This window comes from Maylandia zebra, linkage group LG5 (assembly GCF_041146795.1).
Source record: "Maylandia zebra isolate NMK-2024a linkage group LG5, Mzebra_GT3a, whole genome shotgun sequence".
NCBI classification, from domain to species: domain Eukaryota; kingdom Metazoa; phylum Chordata; class Actinopteri; order Cichliformes; family Cichlidae; genus Maylandia; species Maylandia zebra.
Window position 1 is genome coordinate 39,108,343 of NC_135171.1, and position 25,081 is coordinate 39,133,423.

The 25,081-nt window shown below is 41.5% G+C and overlaps 2 protein-coding genes across 3 annotated transcripts in view; one reads left to right on the forward strand and one right to left on the reverse strand.

The window, feature by feature from the left end:
• LOC101487185 (intermediate filament protein ON3-like) overlaps positions 1-25,081 on the reverse strand; it is a 34,667-nt gene that overhangs the window by 4,359 nt on the left and 5,227 nt on the right. For both annotated transcript variants that reach the window (XM_004559047.3, XM_076884332.1), the window contains exons 2-3: positions 3,733-4,098; positions 71-279 (exon numbers count right to left, since the gene is read on the reverse strand). In XM_004559047.3, the coding sequence (XP_004559104.1) occupies positions 71-279; positions 3,733-4,044 (521 nt within the window). In that variant the 5' untranslated portion in view covers positions 4,045-4,098. The remainder of the gene's footprint in view (positions 1-70; positions 280-3,732; positions 4,099-25,081) is intronic.
• Positions 9,387-10,838, forward strand: LOC101486904 (mast cell protease 1A). The gene is made up of 5 exons (XM_004559046.3): positions 9,387-9,569; positions 9,643-9,790; positions 9,870-10,005; positions 10,182-10,445; positions 10,534-10,838. Exons 1-5 carry the CDS (start codon positions 9,509-9,511, stop codon positions 10,693-10,695), a joined length of 771 nt encoding a protein of 256 aa, XP_004559103.3. The 5' UTR covers positions 9,387-9,508; the 3' UTR covers positions 10,696-10,838.

The following is a 25,081-nucleotide window of genomic DNA, read 5'->3' on the forward strand; positions in this document are numbered from 1 at the left end:
ATGTCTGTGTAGGTTCTCAGCCATGCAGGTCGTACACCTGAGCTGAAAACTCTAAAGTGTCATTTTTTACTTGTGCTTGTAGTCCTCTACCAGACCCTGCATGTTTCTCAGCTCCCCATCCAGCTTAGTTTTGTCATTGTTGACCAGGTCCATCTGGCGCCTCAGACCTGCCATGTAGGCCTCAAACAGGGGTTCCACATTGGATCGGCTGACCCCCTGACCCTGCAGCAGCTCCAGTTTTGTCTCAAGCATCTTATTCTGCTGCTCCAGATACCGTACCTGGTGAGGGAAGAAGACACAGATCATTTAGCATTTTCAAAGACACGGTGAAGGTTTGTCATAATGCACTTTTTGTTTCTGATCATCAGGATTGAAGGAACAGCTAGAAAACAAAAGTGACTCTATTATAAGATGTTTATCAACATAACAACTCTTGGAAAGTCTAGAGCTATGTCATTATGTCGTTTGGGTCGATTCAGTCAGGTCTTCCAGTGGGCATCTTATTAGTGGAGCTTTCATTACTCCAAGACGGGCACCAGCTATCCTCTAATTACAGTCTCTGAATTGGACCCATATGTCTGTGCCGTTGATTCCTTTTGGTTAAATAGACCAGTAGCACTCCACCCTCTCGACCAATTTGGGTCACTTCTGCCCCCCCCCCCCAAAAAAAAACAACAACAAATAAACAAATAAACAAAAAACAAAACAGCATGGCAGCAGCCAACAGTCCAGAAAGCATTGGTGGCTTCTCTTCCAAAATCCAACTTTTAGTCCAGTTAATTTTGGTGCAGTGGCCAAACTACAACTGCTACAACTTCTATGTTCATACGTAAGCCACCTTTCTTCATAGATGGCAGAACTCTGCACTGATCATTGAATTTAAACTCTTTTAAAGTCACTATTACCCCCAGTGTTTCTTAACATTTGGAAAATGGCTATTACAGCACATAGGTGGATTGTATGGCTCATTGCTCTTTTGTAATGTATTGCCTCATTGCTGTATTACGACACTGTTGTTTTTGCTGACAATTAATTTTTGTTTTTCTCCTTGTTTTTCACAATCTTCAGAAAAATGCTTTCAGTTAATAAATAGAGTTTTTGCTTTTTTCTTAAATAATTTCTGCTTCTACATTGAATCTCTTTAGATTTTCAACTAACTGCTTATTGTTATTAAGAAAATAACCATCTGTTTAACCATTAAAGACTGCAATCATCAGCAGCAGCTCCAGAATACGGCACAGAGGAATGCCATAACTCCAGCAGATAACCAGCTCGAGCTCAGTGTCAACACCTGAATATATTCCAGCCCTGTACTTGCCCGGCTCGTGTTTCTTACCTGCAGCCAGGTACATCCAGCACCTATTATACCTTCCAACACAAAGCCCGTGTTCTGTTCATGACAGAATAACCTCCCTCTGAGACACAACCATACCGTGTCTAGTCTGATCTATCAGGTTACAAATTGAACTCAATGGGACGGAAATGGGACAGATAGCTTGAATATCCAGCATCCCAGTGCCATACATTCATGCAGTAAATGACCATTTAATCTCAGATGTTTAACTCCAACTTTGATGTTCACTGACGTGCAGCTTTAACTGGAGTCATTGTCTTACAACAAGTGAGACGTTGTCTTCCTGATGCATTTCACTAATTACTTCTCTGCATGAGAGAAGCAGCTCACTAATGTTTAATTTAAACAGTTCCTCCTAAGTAGGATTGGATTATAGTTGTCACTGCAAGGTCTGTTTATTTATCAATTCACTCAACTTTGCATTTTAGTAATTGTCCTCATCTGTAAGGGGGTCATTTTACAACATCCAGATTTTAATCCCAGGTTAAGCAGAAATCCAATCTTGGATAAATGAACAAAGAGGGGAAAACTGGGCTAGACATCTTTTAAAAGCCAGGTTGACTCTCGTGAGCTTCTGCAACAGAAGGTCTCTAAGAACAAAGACTCTTTGTGTGGGGGAAGTCACATAAGCCATCTCATTTACAGAGACGAATGGACGGTGTTTCCAAATGTTTTCTATGAACATTCACAATATTTGGTCTTATTCGGTGGATAGACTGTCTGGTTTTATTTTACAGCTCTGCAGAACTGCACACACAAAATATCAAATAAACTCCAAAAGCATTTAAAATGAAGATGTTTTGGTGATCTTTTAGTTTTTTAGCTACAATTTACACACTTTTAGCTACTTCAAGAGGTATTAAATCATTACCTTAGATTTGTCATTGATGTCATTGTTATTGATGTCTTCACTGAACTGAATAAAAATTCTTATTATTAATATGTTTTATTCACTAATTGAATCTTCACAAAAATATTTGCATATTTTTGGGCATAAAGTTCTCTGTACATTTCTTTAAATGTGCACAAAAGTAATAGAGGTACAGGACATCAGAGAATATCAAAGATTGTTAACAACCTTTCTGATAAACATTCTCTTTGGGAAACTATGTCAACATTCACATAGCTCAAAAAAACAGGAGGTTTATTTTGCACATTTGGACAAACGGGCTTCCGTCCAGCTCAGCTCTCTGTTTCTGTACGCCTGAAGTGAATCTCCGCTGATGTGAGAAGCCAACAAAGCCTCTATTGTGAAAGTGTTACCTACTCCGTGAGAAAGCAGAGATGTTCCCTAAGTAGGGTATCGATGTCCAGTGTTATCACAGGGCCGATTGCTCCTTCTGTGGGAAATGTGTGCAGCCTGTGTCCTTCAGGAACTTCAACAAGGCATCTTCTCATTCACATTTACTCCCCTATTTGCTTTTTCATAACACTTAGAATAGAAACTTAGGGTCCTATATATGCTGCCCACGATAATGTTATTTCTACTTTCAATTAGCCAACAAGACTGCAGCTTTTTCATAACATGTCTAATAAATCCACAGACTCATAAATGCACAATCTTGATATCCTGGGCATGTCAAAGTTCATCTGCATTGTTCATAAACAAGAATTTTACAAATAGCTGCAAAAGCCACGATGATGCAACCTTAAAACAGCTTTTCCACAAATGTATTTTTAAAAAAAAAATGTGTAAGTGATTACTGCTGCCAGCCCAATAATGTTTAACCATCTCCTATAAATGTTCTCCTGTAAATTTGGACAAAACTAAACAGCAAGAAGAAGAGACTGATCTGAACTTTAGACTGAACACAATAAATAAGAAAAGGCTTAAAAAATTCTAATACTACAAATTAATGGAAATAAATGCACAATATTGGTGGTGAGAAAAGGGATGAGTCACAAATACACAAAATGAAAAATAAATGTCATTTAAAAACTTGAATGAAATATAAAATTGTAAAATATACGCAACTAATGCGGAACCTGGCTGAACACTTTATATCTTTATAACAGTTCTTTGAGCTAGACAGTGTTATGTTCCTCTGCTGCATGAAAAACAAGTGTAAACTGAACTTGCTGTAGATAATTAGTTTGAAATTGTAATAAAACATTAGCTTAATTTCCTTTTACATTGAGTCAGTTTTTCATTCAAACTGAAGAAGTTACAGCTGAAGCTGCTCGAGCTTTTTAGTCCTCGTAGTAGTACCACTCTGAAGTAATCTAAACATAAAGATGCATTTTTATACTTTACAGCTGTGTGATGTTTGGATAAGAGGAATGATAAAACTATGAAAACTATAATGTATATTTTCTTCATAAATTATCAAAATACTTAGTAATAATTTCTGAACCAGCCTCAGCAGAGGTCCCTTTACCTTATCTATGAAGGTTGCAAAGCGGTTGTTGAGGCTCTTGATCTGCTCCTTCTCGTGGGCTCGGCTCATGGACAGGTTTGGATCGATCTCCAGGTTAAGAGGAGCCAGCAGGCTCTTGTTGACGGACAGGGATGCCAGCGGAGCCCCCAGGCCGTGGTGATGCCCGTTGGTGCCCGCATACAGAGAGCTGCTGCTGAGGGAGATGCCACTGAAACCTCCCTGAACTGGACCGAAACCACTCAGCCTCCTGGAGCCGCTGCTGCTCCGAACTGAGTTACTGGAGCTGATTCGCTTGGTACGACTCAGACTCATGATGAAGCGAGATGGAGGATTAGATGAAAAACAGCTGATAAATGTTTGGATTGGCTGGAGATGACAGAGAGAGATGATGAAATTTGAATTGGACTGAGCAGAAAATGGACGACAAAAGCAGAAAGAGAAGTGAAACAGGTGAGTGCAGGATGTCTGAACACAGTAAGGTGTCTCAGGTGTCTCATGACCATTTAAACCTCCCCAGGGTGGAGCCAGAAGAGGAGGAGAGAAGCAGGGACGCAACAGAGCTGTGGTGTAATATATCCAGTGTTTACAATTTAAGGCCAAAAAACTACAGCATTTTAACAATCTAAAGAGGAGATGAGACTTTGGACAAATTGTGAACTTCCCCTTTTGCTGACGTGACACACTGAAAACAAAAGGTCAATCTTCTTGTTTTTGTGTCAGTTTTCCTACTTTTTTTTTCTCACTTTATTGCCTCGAGAAGGTTAACTGACCTGAGAACATGTTGGTGTTTCTATAGTTTCAGTGGCCCAAACATTGCTAATGCAGCAAGCCAGTTGTACGTGTTAAAGTGTTGATCTCTAATGTAGTTTTCTTCTTTGACTTACTACTTCAAATGAAATATATATATGCTGGAGCGGGGGGGCTAGGAGGAGTTGGCCGTCCGACTGCGGTCTGGAGTGTGGGGCCTCCCTGCTGCTGCGGAGTCGGGGTGGTCTGCCTCTCCCCACCGCAGGGAAAAGGGTAACACCACCTGGGTATGGGTGCAGTTCCCCCCTCCAGGGGCAAGGGTACCTAGACCCGGTTCGTAGAGTACGCTTGGGGAGTGTGATCGTGTGTACAGCGTCTCTTTATGTCTGTCTCCACGTTGGTTGAGTGTGGAGTAAGTGCATATGAGAGCATGAGGGTGGGAATGGATGTTTGTGTCTGTGTGTGCCTGTATGTCTGTGTCTATATGTCAGGTTGGGTATCAGACGCCACCTCTCTGGGGACATCTCAGGCCCTCCAAGGTTTGGAGGCCTATCTCCACCCACCACCACTTCCCCTGCCAGTGGCGGACTCCCTCAGGTGTCGGTGCGTTGGTGGTTCTTTGTGTCCGGGGATGGGCGTCCGGGTACACACCGGCTCACTCCTTGGCGGCCGCTTATCGGGGCCTGGAACCTGGGGCTCGCTCGAGCCACTTCGGAGGTGGGGTGCCCCCGGCCTCTCGGCCTGGGGCTCGGTCGCTCAGGCACGGCTGGCTGCCGGCGGAGCTCACGGGCGCGTCACTGCAACTCCCCCTGGCTTCTGCTCCGCGGCTGCTGAGTGAGCCCTCATCTGGGACTCTCCTCAGCTCTTTCTGGGACAGTGGCGCGGCTGCCCCTCTGTTGGTCTTCCTTGGTCTCTTGTGTTCTGGGGGCCTCTGGATGTCTGGAGTTTTGATCTCCTCCATACCTGCTTGATACCATAGAGGACAGGGCTGTGGCCCCCCCACACTCCCTAGCAGATCGTTACATGGAGAAACCTTTGGAATGCAAGCATGCTGATCCACACAGGTATGCACACAGGTGTACACACGGGTGTTCACAGACGCGGACTACAGCTTTCTTGGCTGCTGCCTCAAAGCACATTGTGCGCTGTCTATCTTGCGTGCTGCACAATATCGTTTATTATTTAGTATCTACTGATATCTACTGCTAGCTAGTTTATTGTGATGGTGCTTTTTTTTTATTTTTTATTATGTTGCTCTTTGTTGTTTGCTTTCTCTTCTGTTTTTTTTTCTCCATACAGGTGATCCAGGTGTTTTGTTTGTTTGTTTTTTCTTTCTTCCCCCCCTTCTCACCGTCTCTTCCCCCCTTTGGTTTTCTTTCTCTCCCTCTCTTTCTTTCATTCTTTCTCCCTGTCCTATCCCCCAGTCATGTCTGTCCCGTTTGTAGCAACTGAAAATAAAATAAATTCATAATTATAATAAAGGTCAATCAAATGGACCAATATGGCAAGGCCATGATGATCCACTTGGTAAAATAAATCCGCCTGGCATCTTTCTTGGCCTTAAGACAACAATTCTGATGGCTAAAGATCCAAACGGGACACAAAAAAAACAACAAAAAAAACAACAAAAAAACCCAAAAAAAAAACAAATGAAATATATAATTTAGGTCAATTATGAGATTTATTGAAAATAATTTAGACAGCTGTTTGTTCTAGTTTCATAACTGGTGGGAACGTTAACTCGGCTGTTCAAACTGTGGTGTCAGTGGTTTGTCAAGTCACATTTCAGACATAGAAAGAGGTCATCGGTTGGAACATAGAGCAACACTGAAGTACATTGCTGTGTTCTGTGGTCTTCTAAACCTGCTCAATATAAGCGACACGTGGTGACTTTTACAGAAAGACAAGCAGAAAGGATGGTAGCCTCATGCATCTTGCTGCACCGTGCATGAGCATCTTCACTTTGCTGCGATCCTTCCTGGCTGAGGACCTCTATAACATTATTACATCAGTACTTATCATCAAAGTATAAACTATTAGCAGACAGACAGGAGTGCTGGAGGGATATTTTTAGAACTGAACCTTTTGTGAAAGTAGAAATATCACATGAAGAAAACACCAAGGTTTGTAGTCAATATCTGAAAGTGAAATTAAAATATCAATTAACGTGGTGAGTTGGCAGAAAAACTGGGTAAAGTTTGTATGTTCGGTCAACCAAGTTTTCTCATAGATATTAACCTGAAAAAGTTGGAGCCTGGAATTCATTTCCATTCACTTTTATGTAGTACCACATCACAAAAACAGGATATTGGAACGTAAAAGCCCTGAACCTTTATAAGAAAAGACACCTAAACAATGAAACAATCTTCTGTCAGCACCTGGTGACAGTGGGAAGGAAAAACACTTTTAACAAGAAGAAACCTGCAGCAGATCCTGGATCAGGGAGGGCCAACCATTTGCTGTGAGCAGCTGAGAGATGAGAAGAGAAAAGGAAGCACAGGACGACTGGCTGACCTTTTCATATGCCACTCTAACTCCTCTGTGTCACACATTTTAGCCAAAGTGGTTGGTAAGAAAAACCTAATTTGTTAACATGATCACAGAAGTTACATAAGGTTACTTGGATACTTGCTTATGCTAGCTCTGTTTCCACAAATGCACAGATTTTAACTGATTTCAAAGCAGTGAGGCAGAACCAGCGGCATCTTGTTCAGCCCTCTGGCCTCACAGATAGAATAAATAAAACATTCTGTAAGCTAAACACAGGTTATTATGATCTAAGCAGCTTACAGGCTGGAAAAATAAAGTCCCATCGATTTTGCCGTTGCTGCTGACTTCCAGACGGTTGCCCCAACCCCCAACGATGCCGGCCTTCTGCCTGGCTAAAGGTAGGACTCCAGCTTTTGCTGGCCAACCCTGTCAGTTTGTGTGTCCAGAGTGACTCAGTCACTGTCACCACGGCTGGTGTCACATCCTGCCACCTGTTTTGTTCACCTCCAGCCTTGCCTCCAGAAGGTCACCATTACTGCTGATGCCAGCCCTCTGTCAAACCATTGTCTCCTCCCACTTCTTCGCCAGTCTCCAGAAGAGTCCTGTTTCTTCTCCCAACGCCAGCCTCCAGAGTTCCTCTATTTCAGTCACTGGCAAGCTGGTTGGCTTCCGGATTACTTGATCTCACTGTTGGCCTCTGCAGGTGAGCGTCTTGGATTGATTTTTGAGTTTCTAAGTAACAGCCATAAAGCTCAGTCCTTTAGTTAATGCCTTGGGTCCTCCTGTGCCTGCCACACAGATGTACCCGACACTTTCCTGTTTAGCTGATAGGCTCAGTCACTTCTTTGTGGTCACACTGAATAAAACATTAAGTTTATTTTCTAAATTTCATCATGCGATGTTTAAGAAAGGAGGATTGTCAGTGTTAAGCTCATTGGCTAATGACTTGTGACTGACAAGTTGAGCAGACCGAATTTTTTTTAATCTTGAAATGTCAAAACAAGATTTCAGAAAATTGTGGTGGTTACATCTGCTTTTAATGCTGTCTGTGTTTAGCACCATGGTTTCCTGACAGTTTTTCACGAGGCCAGAGGTGTATCCACAATGCACCTGTGCAAAAACCCTAAAAAACATGCTAGACTCTAAGTTTGACAAGCTCCAGGCTGTGTTGAGAGGATACAGGCAAGCTCACGACAAAACCCTTAACGCTACTGCTGGAAACTGTGGTTTAGATTCGGTTTAAGTGTTGCATCATGGCGCTCTGCACCAAAGAACATTTCTTTGTTCTGTTTTTTTTAAACATCCTTCACAGCCACCTTAAATTCATTTGATGTGGCTACATATCTGGTGGTATGCATGAAGAGAGAACACAAGAGAGAACAGTCAATAGCAAAACCTCTACATGCCCATCCCCTTTGACAAAGTTCTTATTTCCACAACCTCACTTATCAGAAAACACCAATCAGATTGTGATCTGATTATGATCATGCTGAGTCATTCTGTGTGGTTGTGTTTGCTCAGAGTTTCATTTTAAATGCTGCTCTCACCTTTTGTAATGTTTACAGTTACACCCTTATTAATTTAGCTTTTGTTTCCCATGTTTTGTCCAAAAAGCATGCAAAAAGGACAATGCAGATTTTTTCTTTTTTACATTGCTTTAAAAGACAAATGAGCTTATTGAACATGTAGATAGTTACACTGATTTAAAAAAAATCCCTATAAACATAAAAAATGTCCAAATCAGCATCTACATTTTTCACATTGATACTAGTACATAATAATAACAGACTGGTTAAGAATGTTTGACTGCAATTCTTTTGGTAAATGCTACTTTCATGCATCATATATTACTCTATTCCACAGTATTCCAACTTCCTTATGTGTTCTTATTATCTGAAAATTATTTACAAATACCCGACTTCATTTTCACATTTCATAAACAAGAAAGTCTTCGAACCAACAGCCAATAAGATCACTGCCTCATTGCCCTTTTCAACATGCAGATTACTTACTGAAATAAATAAGCATTGTTGTTTGTTTATATTGTTGACTGATTCAATGACTTTAAGCGTTTTATCAGAACAGAAGCTGTAAGAAACTGCAAGAGAGCAAAGAGTCAAACCTAAAGCTTGTGTGTGTGGCTTTTCTTACTCATCATCTACTCATCTAGCATTGGGTTTATCGTTGCCGTGATAGCAACCCACAAACAGGCTAAAGGTTTAAGTTTTTCAGTTTGAAAGCCTGGAGAGGCATTTAAACGAAAAACACTCAATAGATGCAGGAGGAAAAAAATGTCACAAGCGCCTCATAACATGCTCTTTCCAGGCAGCACAACCACAGGCGTTGTATTTACTGAAACATTAGTATGGTCTGTGATGCCTCACAGTTTGACTGACCGCACAGGCTCATCATAGCGATCCTTTTAAAGGTTGCACTCATGCAGAAACGATATAAGTAAGAAGTCAAGGGCAAGCAGATGAAAACCACAGTCTGAATATCAGGGTCTGACTCAACACCTCAAAGACGAAAGGCTGAAAAGATGATGCATGCTGTGCACGATCTTATGTTTCTCTATCTTCTAACATGTCTTGGACAAAATGGTAAGATTGCAAAATGTAATTACTTATCTATTGAAAAAATCCTACATTAACTTTTTTCCTCTTACTCTTGCAGGGCATGGAAGTGAAATCATAAATGGCAAAAATGTCCCACAGAACTCAATGCAGTATATGGCTTCTGTGCAGATCAATGGAAAACACGTATGTGGAGGATTTCTTGTCAGTGAAGACTTTGTGCTCACGGCTGCACATTGTTACAAAAAGTAAGTGAACAAGCTGTGAACTTTTATTTGTTTTTCTCCAAAAACCCAGCTAACACCTACTTAATATTCACTCGCTCAGTTCTCCTATGGAGGTTGTAATTGGAACCCACAACCTGAAGAAGGTTAATAACAACAAAATGAGATACAGTGTAAAGACATGCAAGCACCCACAATATGACAAAGCTGAGTCTGGTAATGACATCATGCTCCTCAAAGTAAGTAAATATCTTTGAATGTGAATCATTACAGTCACAATCAAAAACAGGTCAACTGCATCACTGCTTTCAACAACTCCACTTGGTACTTCACCAAAGACTTGATATAAGATCAGAAATGTACCGAGTTGGTTTCTATCAGTCCTTTTATTCTTTTCCTTTTTTGCTTCTTCTAGCTCTCGAGGAAACTTCAACTGGACAAGAAAGTGAAACCGATACAACTGGCAAGGAAGGGGATTAAAGCAAAAGACAATGTAAAGTGTCAGGTGGCTGGATGGGGTTTCACAGAAACCAATGGCAAAGCTGTTGATGTGCTGAGATGGGTAGATGTGCCTCTTATTGACCTTAATGTCTGTAAGAGAAAATTGAAAGCCAAAGTTACTCTTCCAAAAGGTGTTATCTGTGCAGGAGGATCTGACACAAAGAATGGATTCTGCCAGGTATGTCCTCTGTTCTTTTAAAGAAAGTATCACTTCACTTGTAGCGTTAAATAGAAGATAAATAAAACAAGTGTCTTCCTCCTTACAGGGTGATTCTGGTGGCCCTCTGGTGTGCAATGGAACAGCGGTCGGTGTTGTGTCTTTCAACATATACAGAAATTGTGAATACCCAAATTGGCCCAACGTCTATACAGATATATCAAAGCACCTTTCCTGGATCAAAAACATTCTGAAAAAAAAGCAATGCTAAGTATACACTGTAACAATGTGCAATCTGCAATATCTGGCATTATAATACTGTATGTGAACTGCAGGATAAATGTAAAATAGCTTCAGATATCTCTCCTGTATTGCAAAGATATTCCTGCTTGCTCTTAAATTAGAAATAAAAAATAATGACGCTACTTTCAAATCATGTGTCATTTTTTCAGTTAGTTTGGTTTCACTGATGTTTTTTAGCGATAAAAACTTGTTTTTGTAGCACATTCATATCTGATGTTTGGTTTGCACAGAAATTTCCTGTGAGCCGGTGCTGCAGTGGTTAACATTGTCATGTCACCGTGAGAATCTTTTGGGCCTTTTCTATGCTCAGTTTTATTTCACCTACTTTTAATTTTAAGACATGCACGTCGAGTAATTTGTGACTGTAAACTGGCAACTCTCATGTGGCTTGTAGTCTCCCTGTTTTACCTCTGTGAGAGTCTTTTCTTTGGTTACCAGTGCATCATTCAGTTCAGTTCAATTAAATTTTATTCATACAGCACCAAATTACAACAACAGTTGCCTCAAGATCCTTTATATTGTAAGTTACAGACCCTACACCATGTTTTGATGCACTGGCAGCCTGTTGAGGGTGTACCCTGCCTCTCACACAATATTATGTGAGAAATGTTTCAGGCTGCTGAGACCCTGCTTGCATACACAGTAAAGAAAATGGATGGATGGACTCGTCCTGTTAGACCATAAGTCTCTTTTTCATGTGTGGTGGACAGAAAATGACAAATGTCTGTTAAATCCTTGGCCATTTAATGTTTTAAATTAAGAAGAAAAAAAATAGTAAAGCATTTGTTTCAGTGTGACTGTGAGAACACTGGAAACTGTGGTTCCTGTGGTTTAACTATAGCCAGAGAGAGATCCAAAAAAGAAAATAAACAGTTCTTTTTAAAAAGCTTTGATCAAAAATAGTTTAGTTTTATATTTTCAATTTCAAATCTGATATAGTATTTGTCAAAAATGAGTGATACCACAAAATCCATCAGATGTGACAAATGTAACTCTGGGTTACAGCAGTGAGAGCCTTGTGTTGGTGCAGAGCAGCACTAATACATGGTGTTTTTTTTGGGGGTTTTTTTAATAATAGAGAGACATTCACCTGTATAAATTAGCTTTAAATTTGATTTCAAATGAGTTCAGAATAGCATGCTGATGAATCAAAGGTGGCACCAGAAAACTGTCACAGTGATCTAATGTGCGTCTAACCTGTGTAGTCTAGTTTTAACTTTTAGAGCTCTGCATGGAGAAAAAGCAGCTTACATCAGAGAAACTTCACATCCATCTGACCACAGCAGGTCCCCAAGGTCATGTGATCAGGGCCTGCCGGCTGAAAACTAAAGGATACAGAGACTCTGGAAGTCTCTGTCTCTGCGCCTGAGATCTGTGAAATTGGTGGTCTCTTTCAAAAAGCAGCTAAAAACGCCTCTTTTAAAACTTGCTTTTAGTAATTATTTGTTTGTATGTGAGAATCTTCATCTTCTTCTTTGTTAAGAAGCTAATATGAGTAAAAATCACAGATTACAAGTTAAAGACAAAGTTACTGCATTGCACCCTACAATTTTCTAAAGTATTTGGTAACTATGACCAATTTGACTTTCACCTAACATTCATTTGATTTATCTAAATATTATCTATCAGCAAAGAAAAGTAGATATTACTATCTACATATAGACTAAAGAAATGTACTAGAGAATGTGGTCACAGACCCTAGCACAGAAAGATAGACAAACCAGGAAGAGATTAAGAGTCAAGCAAATATCAACATGTCTAGGATGTGGTGATCTGGTGATAAGGCTGACGGATGTTGCTGCTTGTGGTCTACGAACGATGACTAAATTTAACAGGAAAACAATCTGACATCGCTTCTGAAAATTAGCGAAAGTCTGAAATTCAAACCAGAGTAAGTTAACATTACGCGTAACTTATTTTATATAATACTCAGCATAAAATTAATAGCTATTGAGCAAGCAAACTGTTTAAACAAGATTAAACTCACAGTGGCATGTTGCATCATATGAATGTGTTGCACAGGGCTGGACTGGGACCAAAAATCGGCCCGGGTATTTTGACTAGAGACCGGCCCACCAGGTATTACAGGAAAAGCCATAAAGACTTTGAATGAAAACAAACGCTGTTGTGACAGTGATGTACACTGTCTTGTTGGTATATGTATGATTTCTATACATGTTACATCAGATAAAAATTTTGGTTGTAAGATTCAGATAATTATTTATTAAAAGTGAGACATTTTAAATGAAAATAAGAAAGAAAAGTATTTCTTTGTGCTCCCCTTTCCCTGTTAATGCCCTCCCTGGCCCCCTGGCAACACTTTGCTAGACCCGCCCCTGCACAGTTACCAGCTGTCAGCTACAAAGGATCTTGGTGTTACTCAGAAACAGTTCATAACTTCCCTTCAACTCATTCATGTCACCTAAAAGGTAAACCTGTTTCTCCATCACCTGTTCAGCTCTGATGGTTCAGTAAGGACATCTCCTGGTTTCATCTTCATGTTTCCCTCTCACCACATATCCAAACCGATATCATGACTCCAGGCTCCAGCAAACATCAGCTGATACTAGAAATTAATATTAAATAAATTCTAACAACAGCTGATCAAACTTAAACGTGCTGCTGTTGTTTAGCGCGACATCCACTGTTTTCCTGTTTCTGGCGCAAAGTGAGAGAAAATGCGATCAGCTGATCATTGATCAGTTTCATGATAGAAGTAGCAACAGGAGAGGGAGGGGGGAGAATGAGAGAAGAAGAGACAGCTGTGCAGCGTAAAGACAGAATAACTCCAGCTTTGTGTCTTTTTCATTGTAGCTGAACTACGGGACAAACTGTGTTCCTTCTCAGCTCAACACGAAACTCGTAATATTTTCTCTGAATACGAGACGATTCCGTTTTTTACGGGACGGTTGGCAACTCTACTAACTAACCTTATGAATAAAATAAAGTTCACTATCAGTAACATCATAACACCCACCCAGCTGTATAGAAACTCCGTCATGCTAGCTAGTGCAGTACGAGTTATTGTAACTGACTATAAAAAGTCAGCACAACGAAAATGAACTCCACCTAAACTTGGTTTATATCTGACCCAGATAGACTGCAGGTCATAACTTCTTACCTGAAGTTCAGTTCACCTGATACTCGGACCGGCGGCCGCCTCGGGTCTCTCCTCCTCCTGCCTCCCCTTTCCCTCATCCACCGGCTGGCCTCTGTGGAAGCTCCGCCATAGCCACCACCAAACAACTAAGTTATTTTTACACATCGGCCAGCATCTGGCCAATCCACTACCTTTCACTGTTTATACCGTTACAAAAACAACAACAACAAAAAACATCGGCTGTAAAAACAAAAAATCACCATCGGCCACCCAGTATGCAAGATGGCCAGTCCAGCTATGGTGTTGCTCTAGCCATTTTTTTAAAATTTAGATCAGTGCAGAACAACTGTGATCATTATTGTGGAAGATTTATGGAGTGAAAGTTAAGTAATCATTAAGTAATCATGGGAAATCAGTTTTGAAATGTTTTTTTAACCATTTTAACACAAGACTGCTCAAAGGAGTCCTGCCATTAATTAATGCTTTAGTCTTAAATATGGTCAACCTATCTCTAATAATCGGCTATGTACCACAGGCCTTCAACAGGGTCCAGTAACCATCACCGTGGCAGATATCCAAGAAAGGGTCTCCAGTATGAAGAGTTGGACAGCACCAGGGCCCGACATGGTTCACGCCTACTGGCTAAAGAAGCTGACTGCACTCCACGAGCGTCTGGCAGCACAAATGAACCAGCTGCTAGTTAACGAGAGACACCCGGAATGGCTAACCGAAGGTCGAACGGTCCTGATCCCCAAGGACCCCAAGAAGGGACCGGTCCCATCCAACTATCCAACAAATAACCTGCCTCAGTACTACATGGAAGCTCCTGTCAGGCATCATATCGGCTAAGATGAACAGGCACATGGGTCAATACATGAGTGGGGCACAGAAAGGGATTGGCAAGAATACCAGAGGCGCGAAACACCAGCTACTGGTAGACAGAACAGTCAGCCGAGACTGCAAGACCAGACTGACCAACCTGTGCACTGCCTGGATTGATTACAAGAAGGCCTATGACTCAATGCCCCACAGCTGGATACTGGAATGCCTAGAATTGTACAAGATCAACAGGACCCTAAGAGCCTTCATCAGGAACTCAATGGGGATGTGGCGTACAACACTAGAGGCCAACTCCAAGCCCATAGCACAAGTTACCATCAAGTGCGGGATCTACCAAGGAGATGCTCTGTCCCCACTGCTGTTCTGCATAGGCCTGAACCCCCTCAGTGAGATCATTAACAAGACTGGCTACGGATACCGACTACGTAATGGAGCAGTTGTCAGCCACCTCCTGTACATGGATGACATCAAGCTGTATGCCAAGAGTGAACGAGACATCGATTCACTGATCCACACTACCAGGCAGCAATGATACTGGAATGTCGTTCGGACTGGAGAAGTGTAGTCGGATGGTAACAAAGAGAGGGAAGGTAGTCAGAACTGAGGGGATTGAACTACCAGAAGGCAACATTGCAGACATAGAGGACAGTTACAAGTACCTGGGGATCCCGCAGGCAAATGGGAACCATGAAGAGGCCGCTAGAAAGGCTGCAACCACCAAGTACCTGCAGAGGGTCAGGCAAGTCCTGAGGAGTCAGCTGAATGGTAAGAACAAGATCTGGGCCATCAACATCTACGCCCTGCCCGTGATCAGGTACCCTGCTGGGGTAATAGGCTGGCCAAAGGAGGAGATAGAAGCCACTGACATAAAGACAAGAAAGCTCCTTACCATGCATGGAGGGTTTCACCCCAAATCCAGCACCCTGAGGCTGTACGCTAAGCGGAAGGAAGGGGGCCGGGGACTGGTGAGTGTCAGCACCACAGTCCAGGATGAGACAAGGAACATCCAAGAATACATTGGGAAGATGGCCCCAACTGACCGAGTGCTCAGTGAATACCTCAGGCAGCAGAAACCCAAGAAAGAGGAGGGAGACGAGGAACCATCATGGAAGGACAGGCCCCTGCACGGTATGTACCACTGGCAGATAGAGGAGGTGGCTGATATCCAGAAATCCTACCAGTGGCTGGACAAAGCTGGACTGAAAGACAGCACAGAGGCACTAATCATGGCAGCACAACAACAAGCTCTGAGTACAAGATCCATAGAATCAGAATCAGAATCAGAATGGGGTTTATTGCCAAATGTTGAGCAGGTTTACAACATTAGGAAATTGCTGCGGTGCTTCAGTGCAAACATGCTGTCATAAATAGCACTTAAATAGACATGGAAAAAAATAAAAGTAGGGATAAGAATTAAAAGTGCTACGTGGAAAGATATGTGCATGAGATATACATGAGATATATACATGAGAATAAGAATTAAGAGTGCTACGTTGAAAGATATATACATGAGTGCAGGTGGTGATCAGTGCCAAACATAGAATGATGCAGTGACACAGCGTAGGGTCATGTGTTAGTGGCGGGGACAGTCATATGGTTATTGTTCATGTGTCCAACAGCAGAGGGGAAGAAACTGTTCTTATGGCGAGAGGTTCTGGTGCGAATGGACCGGAGCCTCCTGCCTGAGGGGAGCAGGTCAAACAGACAGGCTGGGGTCTATCACACCAGGCAAGACCCCAGGTGCAGGCTGTGTAAAGATGCCCCAGAGACAATCCAGCACATAACAGCAGGGTGCAAGATGCTAGCAGGCAAGGCATACATGGATCGCCATAACCAAGTGGCCGGCATAGTGTACAGGAACATCTGTGCCGAGTATAACCTGGAAGTCCCGAGGTCAAAATGGGAGATGCCCCCAAGGGTGGTGGAGAATGACCGAGCTAAGATCCTGTGGGACTTCCAGATACAGACGGACAAAATGGTGGTGGCTAACCAACCGGACATAGTGGTGGTAGACAAACAGAAGAAGACGGCCGTAGTGATCGATGTAGCGGTTCCGAATGACAGCAATATCAGGAAGAAGGAACACGAGAAGCTGGAGAAATACCAAGGGCTCAGAGAAGAGCTCGAGAGGATGTGGAGGGTGAAGGTAACGGTGGTCCCCGTGGTAATCGGAGCACTAGGTGCGGTAAATGGTAAATGGCCTGTATTTATATAGCGCTTTACTAGTCCCTAAGGACCCCAAAGCGCTTTACATATCCAGTCATCCACCCATTCACGCACACATTCACACACTGGTGATGGCAAGCTACATTGTAGCCACAGCCACCCTGGGGCGCACTGACAGAGGCGAGGCTGCCGGACACTGGCGCCACCGGGCCCTCTGACCACCACCAGTAGGCAACGGGTGAAGTGTCTTGCCCAAGGACACAACGACCAAGACTGTCCAAGCCGGGGCTCGAACCGGCAACCTTCCGATTACAAGGCGGTGACTCCCAAGCTAGGCGAGTGGCTCCAGCAGATCCCGGGAATAACATCGGAGATCTCTGTCCAGAAGAGCGCAGTCTTGGGAACAGCTAAGATACTGCGCAGGACCCTCAAGCTCCCAGGCCTCTGGTAGAGGACCCGAGCTTGAAGGATAATCCGCCCGCAGGGGCGTGCTGGGTGTTTTTTTTTAATTTATATATATATATATATATATATATATATATATATATATATATATGTTGTGGAGCAGGGAAATTATTTTACTGCTATTGTTAAATAATTGTCATCATTACCATTGCATTAATAATAAAATCTGGAGTTTATATTGCATTCAGGGGTTAAACAGTGTCTCTTTCAGAAAGACTGAGTTGCAGGCTGACAGGAAGTTGTATGCAGAAGTGAAAGCAGATAGTTATTTTGAGCCGCAGGCTAAGACGAGGCTTTAACAATGTAACAGATAGTTTTAAGAAGGCCTTAAGCAGTTATGACTATTTTATACACAATGCATATCTGTGCTTATTAAAGAGTTGGAGCTCGGTCAATTAATTGGGGGTCGGAAGCTTTGTTCGGCGCGATGTTCGGACAATCTATTGTGCAAGTGACTTGGAGCCATAGAAGGAATTGCAATACATGCTTACAAAACACTTATATATCAGATCATTTTATATTAAGGTTTTAGTAGAGGTTCTTGGTTAAAACATTTATTTAGTAGAAGACATACACATAGTCTCAGTGAGCTTCTGGTCTGGTAAAAGGTCAGAAGTGCAACAGGTGAATTGAGAAAGAGCATTTGAGGACGAGACACAGACAGTAGGTGAAGAGGTGACACAAAGAGCATGTGAGGTCGTGACACACACACATAGAGTTAAATTTATTCAGAGGAACCGTTTCTTGGTGTCTCGGCAAGAAAGAGGAACAATTCATTTTAAGATAAGAACGGAAAGTACCAAGCCATGAAAATAGAAGATGGTTTTCTGGGTGAAAAGTCATGATGATGTTGATCTGATCCATGTATAAAATGTACCGGTGACGCATGAAGGGGCGTCAGTAAATAAACCCTGATGCTATAAAATATCTGTTCATGCTTTGATTAAGTCGAAGACTACTTCCTGTCTGCGTACAGAGTTGTCTTCCCACACGTGTGTTCATTAAAATCATTGTTTGACCAAAGACCTTCTGGACCAAGAATTGTGTGTACTCTCCTTCCTCAACTTTGAATCTTAACATTTGGGGGCTTCGTCCGGTGGTTGAGGAGGGAGGATTGGAGGTTTAGATGGAGAAATTTGGTGGTCTCTGAGGTGGTCTGACGGGCAGACATGAATTCCAGTGGTCGAAGTGAGTGGGCATAAGCCGGCTTATCCAAAAGGTAAGGCACTACCTGTTGAATTATTTCCAAAGTGTGCCAAATTGGACATGATAAAATTTAAGTCTACTCACTAAAGTTACTGGTGGATGTCTGTTTTGATTTTGATGAAAAATCTCATGAGTTGAAGCAGTTAGAGTTCTGCTAAGAAGAATGAAGAAATGAAAGCAGTAAAGTCTGCTAAAGCAGTAAAGTCTGCTAAAGCAGTTAGAGTCTGCCAGGAAAAGTTTAAATACTGGGTTGAAGTCCCAAAGAAATTGAGTTAGAGTCTCAAGTAGTTTGGTAGGGTATTTGGTCATTTTGTGGGTTAAAGTCCCGGTTGGTCATTAGGTCAGACCTTGGTTGGTCATTTTGTGGGTTAGAGTCCCCATTGTCCATCAGGGTCGATCTGCCTCAGTTATACACTTGTTTCGGGTGTTGATTGTTGTTTCAAAGTATTATAAATTATTCTAGAACGGCAGTTCGAGTCTGCTAGGAAGCGCAGAGCCCGGAGGTTACGCTCCCTCCTTGTCGTGGACGCGCGACATTGACCTCTCGGCGAAGAGGGATAGTTCAGTGTGGTTTAACTGTGGGGTACAGGGCATCCTGGAATTAAACTAGGAGTTAGAGTCTCCTTACCGTTTGGAACGGTATCTGCGCTTTTTTGGGCAGCAAAGGTTGGACCTTGGGTGTTGGACACTTTTAAATTGAGTTAGGGATTTTAGAAATGAGGCCAGAAACAGTTAAAGTCTTGATACTGGTTAATTGGTCGCAAAAAACTCAGGGAGTTTATCCGCTGGGCGGTTATTTTAAATTTGTCTAAAATTGTGTAGGCGCTAAAGCTGACAGATCTGACAGTGGTTGTAAATATAAGACGTCGTTGTAATATAGAATAATAAAGGTGTGAGAGGTATTTCTTTGGTGATGTAAAGTAGGATGTTTTAAAGTTTGAAAGTGTTTTTAATTTAAGAGATGCATGAGTGATGTTATAAGAGTTTAGTTTATTTAAAAGGTGTGTGTGAGAGGATTATGAAATCATTGTGTGAATGATGCTACATTTTAGGTCAAAAGTTAGTAGAATTACAGAGGGTTTGTAGATTGTAAATACAAAATAAGTTTGATTAGCCTGGAGAAACAGCAAAGCAGCTTGAGCTGCTCAGAGCAGCTGCGTGCTGTGTGTATGTAACAGGAAATGGTGTGGGTGACAGGAAGTTTGCATGCCCATATAAGGTGACGAGTGAGCACCCAGAGAGAGAATCAGATGAGCTAAACTCTAGGCAGATTAAGTATGGAGGTTTTGAAAAAAGAAATGAAAAGGATATTAATTGTATGTTTTAGTGTGTTAACACAGATTACAGATAAATAAAGGTGGACTTCTCTCAACCTGGAATTTTGAGTACGGCGCCAAAACCACTAGAGTAGCATAATTGGGAGAAAACAGGCCAGATTTTGGCTTAAAATTTTACAGCTTGACCTCGCACTTGTCCCCATCCTGAGAAGAAGCTCAAAGGACAGTTAATCTCCTGATGAAGACCGACAGAACATCGTGGACTTGAGAAGAATTAATAGCAGGCAAAAGACAGTGCAACGGAAACCACACTGACGACACCAGCAGCAGCATGAAAGGAACCACGAGGTGGAAACATGTACTGTAAATTACAGGCTGGGCAGTTGAACAGTGGGATAATGAACGGTGGTAAAGCACTGGACACTGATTGTCAGATTTGCCATGCTTGGAGTAATCTTGAAAGAGATGACTGAGAGGATCAACAGGAAAGAAGAAACCACGTGATGAACCATGCACGATGGACAGCAGGCTGGTAAGAACAGTGTGACATGACTGTTTAAAGGCACTGAATGTGGTATTTTGCCAGGCTGGGACTTGATCCAAAAGGAAAATACTGAAGAGAAACAGAGAAGAAACAGACTGTGTTTGCTGGAATTCAAGACAACAAAAGGACACTGAGAGAAGAGGACAGTGACCAGTGAGAGGTGAAGCAGGACGAGTTCGACTGTGAGAATAGAGGGTGTAATTGGACTGAAAGTGAAGCTTGAACTCATGATGGTTTAGAGATGTCCACCGTCACAAACAAAGAGGTAAACAAGAATAGAAAACACACATACACAAAGTGTTACATGTGAAATTATTTCTGGAAAGAATCAGAAGTGAGATAGTTTTGAATTAAGAAATCAGGGAAAAGATGCATGAATTAAACCTGACTATAACATATAGAGGCAATGAAGAAAGCAGCTTACACTTACTGAACATTAACAAAATACATAGGAAAAGCAATGAAGACCTGCTTACACGTATATACATGACATAAGTTGGGATTTCTGACCAGAGAAAGGGAAACGGGTAGTTTAAGTACTTATGATAATAATGAAAATGTCTCAGTTGTGTTTCTATAGGGGCGAAACAGATCTGGATCAATTTTCCACGTGCGGCGGTCGGAAGAAACCTGTAGGTTAACTTGACTGGACATGCCAAGGCAAGTTTCTGGTTGAATTGTTTACAGCGCCATGTCTCCATAAACCTGACAAGTGGGCCCTAATTTCTGGCTGAGGAGCAGGGACGCTGTTAATAAGGTGGGAACTTAAAATTTGGGTTAGCAAATTTGGGAAAGAAACTGACGGCTTAAGTGGAGAATTGTGCAGGAGTCTGACACACTGCAAAAGCAACATAGGCAAATTCACATACACAAACAGAAAATGCATTAACCTTATAAAGACAAGACAAGCTCATGGAGTTTAATGCATAGGCACTGATTAAACCTGGCTAAGAACACAAACATATGCAATGAAGAACAGCTTGCTATTTTGTATGAATGATACAATGGTGTGAATGTTTAATAAAATGCATTTGAGTTTGTAATTGAGGAATAGAATAAGCCATATGATAAAGGGAGTTATGAAAACAAAAAGGGATTAAAGTAGTTTTAAAAAAGAGTGACTTAGGAGTGCTCTCGTACTGAGTGATCAACACTAGTGATCACTGTTGGAAGAAATAAAATGATTTAATGAGTTGGTGATGTTTAAACATATGTTTCTGTTGTTACAGCAACTCATTGAGAGATGACTCAGTATGCAAATTAGTTGGAGTGAGTGGTGACGTAGGAGCTTCCTGTATGTGTGTGACTGAGGAAGTGACTTTCAGACGAGGAAGCATGGCAGACAAGAGAAGTGCAGATTTGGGTAGGAAATAGTTTATAGTTTAGTGATTATACGTTGTCGTAAGGGGGTTTTATGCTGAATTGAAGTATGTTACAGAGCATAAGGGGGTGATTTTTGTGTGCAAATTGTGTGGTTTTAATGAGACTTTTGGTGTATTGAGGAGGTGAAATTATGTGGTGGCAAGACTTGTGTGTTTAAGGTTGTTGTGGTGATGGGTTGATTCTGTCAGTTAGGTTGTTGTTGTTATTTTTGTTTTTAATAGAGGGAGTTTTAGGAAACATAGACATGTCTGGGAGGGGCCCATTATTTTGTAACAGTGCACTTAAAGAAAACCTGTCAGGTGATTTTGTTTTGTTTTTATGAGCTAACAATCAGCTCTATTTTTCATTTCTGTTTTAAGCAGGCCTGCAACAGTGAATAACGGCGCTGAAAATTCTCGGGAAGAGCAAATATAAGGCGGCTTTCCAGATTACAATTGGCTGAGGAGAGCTACCTGTGGGGACTATTCAGGTCGTAAGTCCCTGTAAAAAGGATTTTATGCGAGTCAATCCAGTCCAAAAGCATAAAGAAATATTTTCCTATGGAAAATAAAAAATGACTGAGCTCATTTTGCTGAAGGTGGAGTATCTGATCGTGCGGGAAGCTCCACTATCAGCAAATACATGGTGTGACTGCATGTGAGTGAATGTGAGACTGCATGTGAGTGAGGATGAATTAATGTGGACAAACAATTTGTTTTTACCAGAGAAAATTTCTGTTTTGTTTTGTTGACTGGGGTTAGATTATGGGATTATAGTATATTGTTGGGAGAATGCCAAATGCTAAAGGGGAAATATTTTTTGATGTAACTCAGTTATCATTAATTGAAGAAACACATGACTGATAGCTGTTCTGTTTTAAGTTTATTTTTATGACATAGATTGGATCATGAGTGGGGAAACTGAGCATTTTTAAGTTTTGTATAGTATCTTGACACATGAAATGTATCAAGATAAAGGGGGGTTTAGGGTTTAATAATTTAATTGTTTAATAATTTAGGATCATTTTAGGACCTTTTGGGTTTTTGATCATTTGGATATGGTAAAACTGAAACTGTTATTTTAAGTTAAGGTTAAAGGATTAAAAGTGAACTTGTCACGGTTTGCGAGGCAAGCCGTGTGGAGTTGTAGAAAAGGACCCAAAAGGCGGCAGCTCTGGTGCAGGTGAATATTTATTTACAACGGTGGGCACAAAACAGCACTGGTGGAAAAACAACCTAAACTGGGTAAGCTAATAACACAAACCAGAAACGAGGATGCAGGGAGGTCCGGGGAAATACACACAGAGAACACAGGGAGATTACACACAGGTGGGGAACACAGGTGACACTGATAAACATAACGAGACAGGGCAGGAGTGAACACAACATTACGCATACTGACGAGAGACTGTCAAAGTAAAACAGGAAGTACACAGAGGTTCAGACAGGAGGAGAGAGAGCAAGGGGAGAACACAGACATAACAGGCTGGGGGAAACATGGAATAAACACAAAGAGAGACGAGAGCTCATAAATACACAGAGGGGCACAAGGGGGTAAGAGTCACAAAGGGAAAAAACACTTAGGGAACACCACAATAGGACACCTGAGAAAACCTGGCCTAAATAAGGAGCGAAAATACAAGGAACCAAGAATACTGGGCCAACATGGCCCAGGACCATGACAGAACTGAATCCTGTTTAGAAGAGACAATGCCGGTTTTTCAAAGCTGTGAATAAGTCTTAGAGGGAAAATTAGTGAGGGTTGAAGGAGTAGAACAGGTTTGATTTTTTGATCTTTAGAAGAAGTGGTTATAATGTAGGCGTACACATACAGATATTACATAGGTTTATTTTTAGGATAAAGGGGGAGCTTCTACGTAGAAATGATTTTTATACATATTGCATTTTGTGCTTTTAAAGGAGTTGTGGCTCAAATTTGTCTCTGGAGGGTCACGAGCCTTTGGCTAGCGCTATGATTAGCCAATCTACTGTGAGGATAATATGAGTTCATGAAGGATTGCACACGCTTACAGACACAGAGTTAAGAAACACACATGACAGTATTGATTCCAGGCAAAAGGCCTTAAATTCATTTAGCTTTTAACTGAACTTAAAGAAGGACCAAAGAGGAAGGAAAGCATATATTTTGGTTAAGTCTGATAAACTAGAATTAGGAGGTATTGTTACATTAAAAGGAGCAAATGAAATAAAAAGGCTATACCAAAAACAGGTGATAACATAGGAAATGTGAGGTTTTAAAATGAAGTTAGTGTTAACACATAGGAGTTGTTTCAAGGCAGCATTTAGCTATGATGAAATGTATACAGGAGTAATTGCTTATATGCTTAAACTTAATTGATTAAAGTGGTTGTTTTCTTTTGGAGTAGAGGAACTTGCAGCAGCGACAATTTGTGCACAGGATGTTGATGATCAGATAAGGGAAAATAGAGCGAGCAACTGGACGTGAAAGCAGGGCTTAAAGAGTTTAAAGTGATGAGGAACGTTGAAGAATATACATAAATACAAGTCAATAAGTTAAGAGCATAATTAGGATCATGCTTTTGATTAAAGAGTCCCAAAAAGGATAAGTTAGGGAGATGCAAGAAAAGGTGTTTTGTTTCCTTTGCAGAAGATCTCGGCGACCACAGGAGGGGCGAGGATCCTGGAGATCTCGAGGCCTGCTGAACCACAATGTATTGCGACCTCTGGTGTTCCAGAGGTCGTGAGAGGGAGTGTGGAGCAGGGAAATTATTTTACTGCTATTGTTAAATAATTGTCATCATTACCATTGCATTAATAATAAAATCTGGAGTTTATATTGCATTCAGGGGTTAAACAGTGTCTCTTTCAGAAAGACTGAGTTGCAGGCTGACAGGAAGTTGTATGCAGAAGTGAAAGCAGATAGTTATTTTGAGCCGCAGGCTAAGACGAGGCTTTAACAATGTAACAGATAGTTTTAAGAAGGCCTTAAGCAGTTATGACTATTTTATACACAATGCATATCTGTGCTTATTAAAGAGTTGGAGCTCGGTCAATTAATTGGGGGTCGGAAGCTTTGTTCGGCGCGATGTTCGGACAATCTATTGTGCAAGTGACTTGGAGCCATAGAAGGAATTGCAATACATGCTTACAAAACACTTATATATCAGATCATTTTATATTAAGGTTTTAGTAGAGGTTCTTGGTTAAAACATTTATTTAGTAGAAGACATACACATAGTCTCAGTGAGCTTCTGGTCTGGTAAAAGGTCAGAAGTGCAACAGGTGAATTGAGAAAGAGCATTTGAGGACGAGACACAGACAGTAGGTGAAGAGGTGACACAAAGAGCATGTGAGGTCGTGACACACACACATAGAGTTAAATTTATTCAGAGGAACCGTTTCTTGGTGTCTCG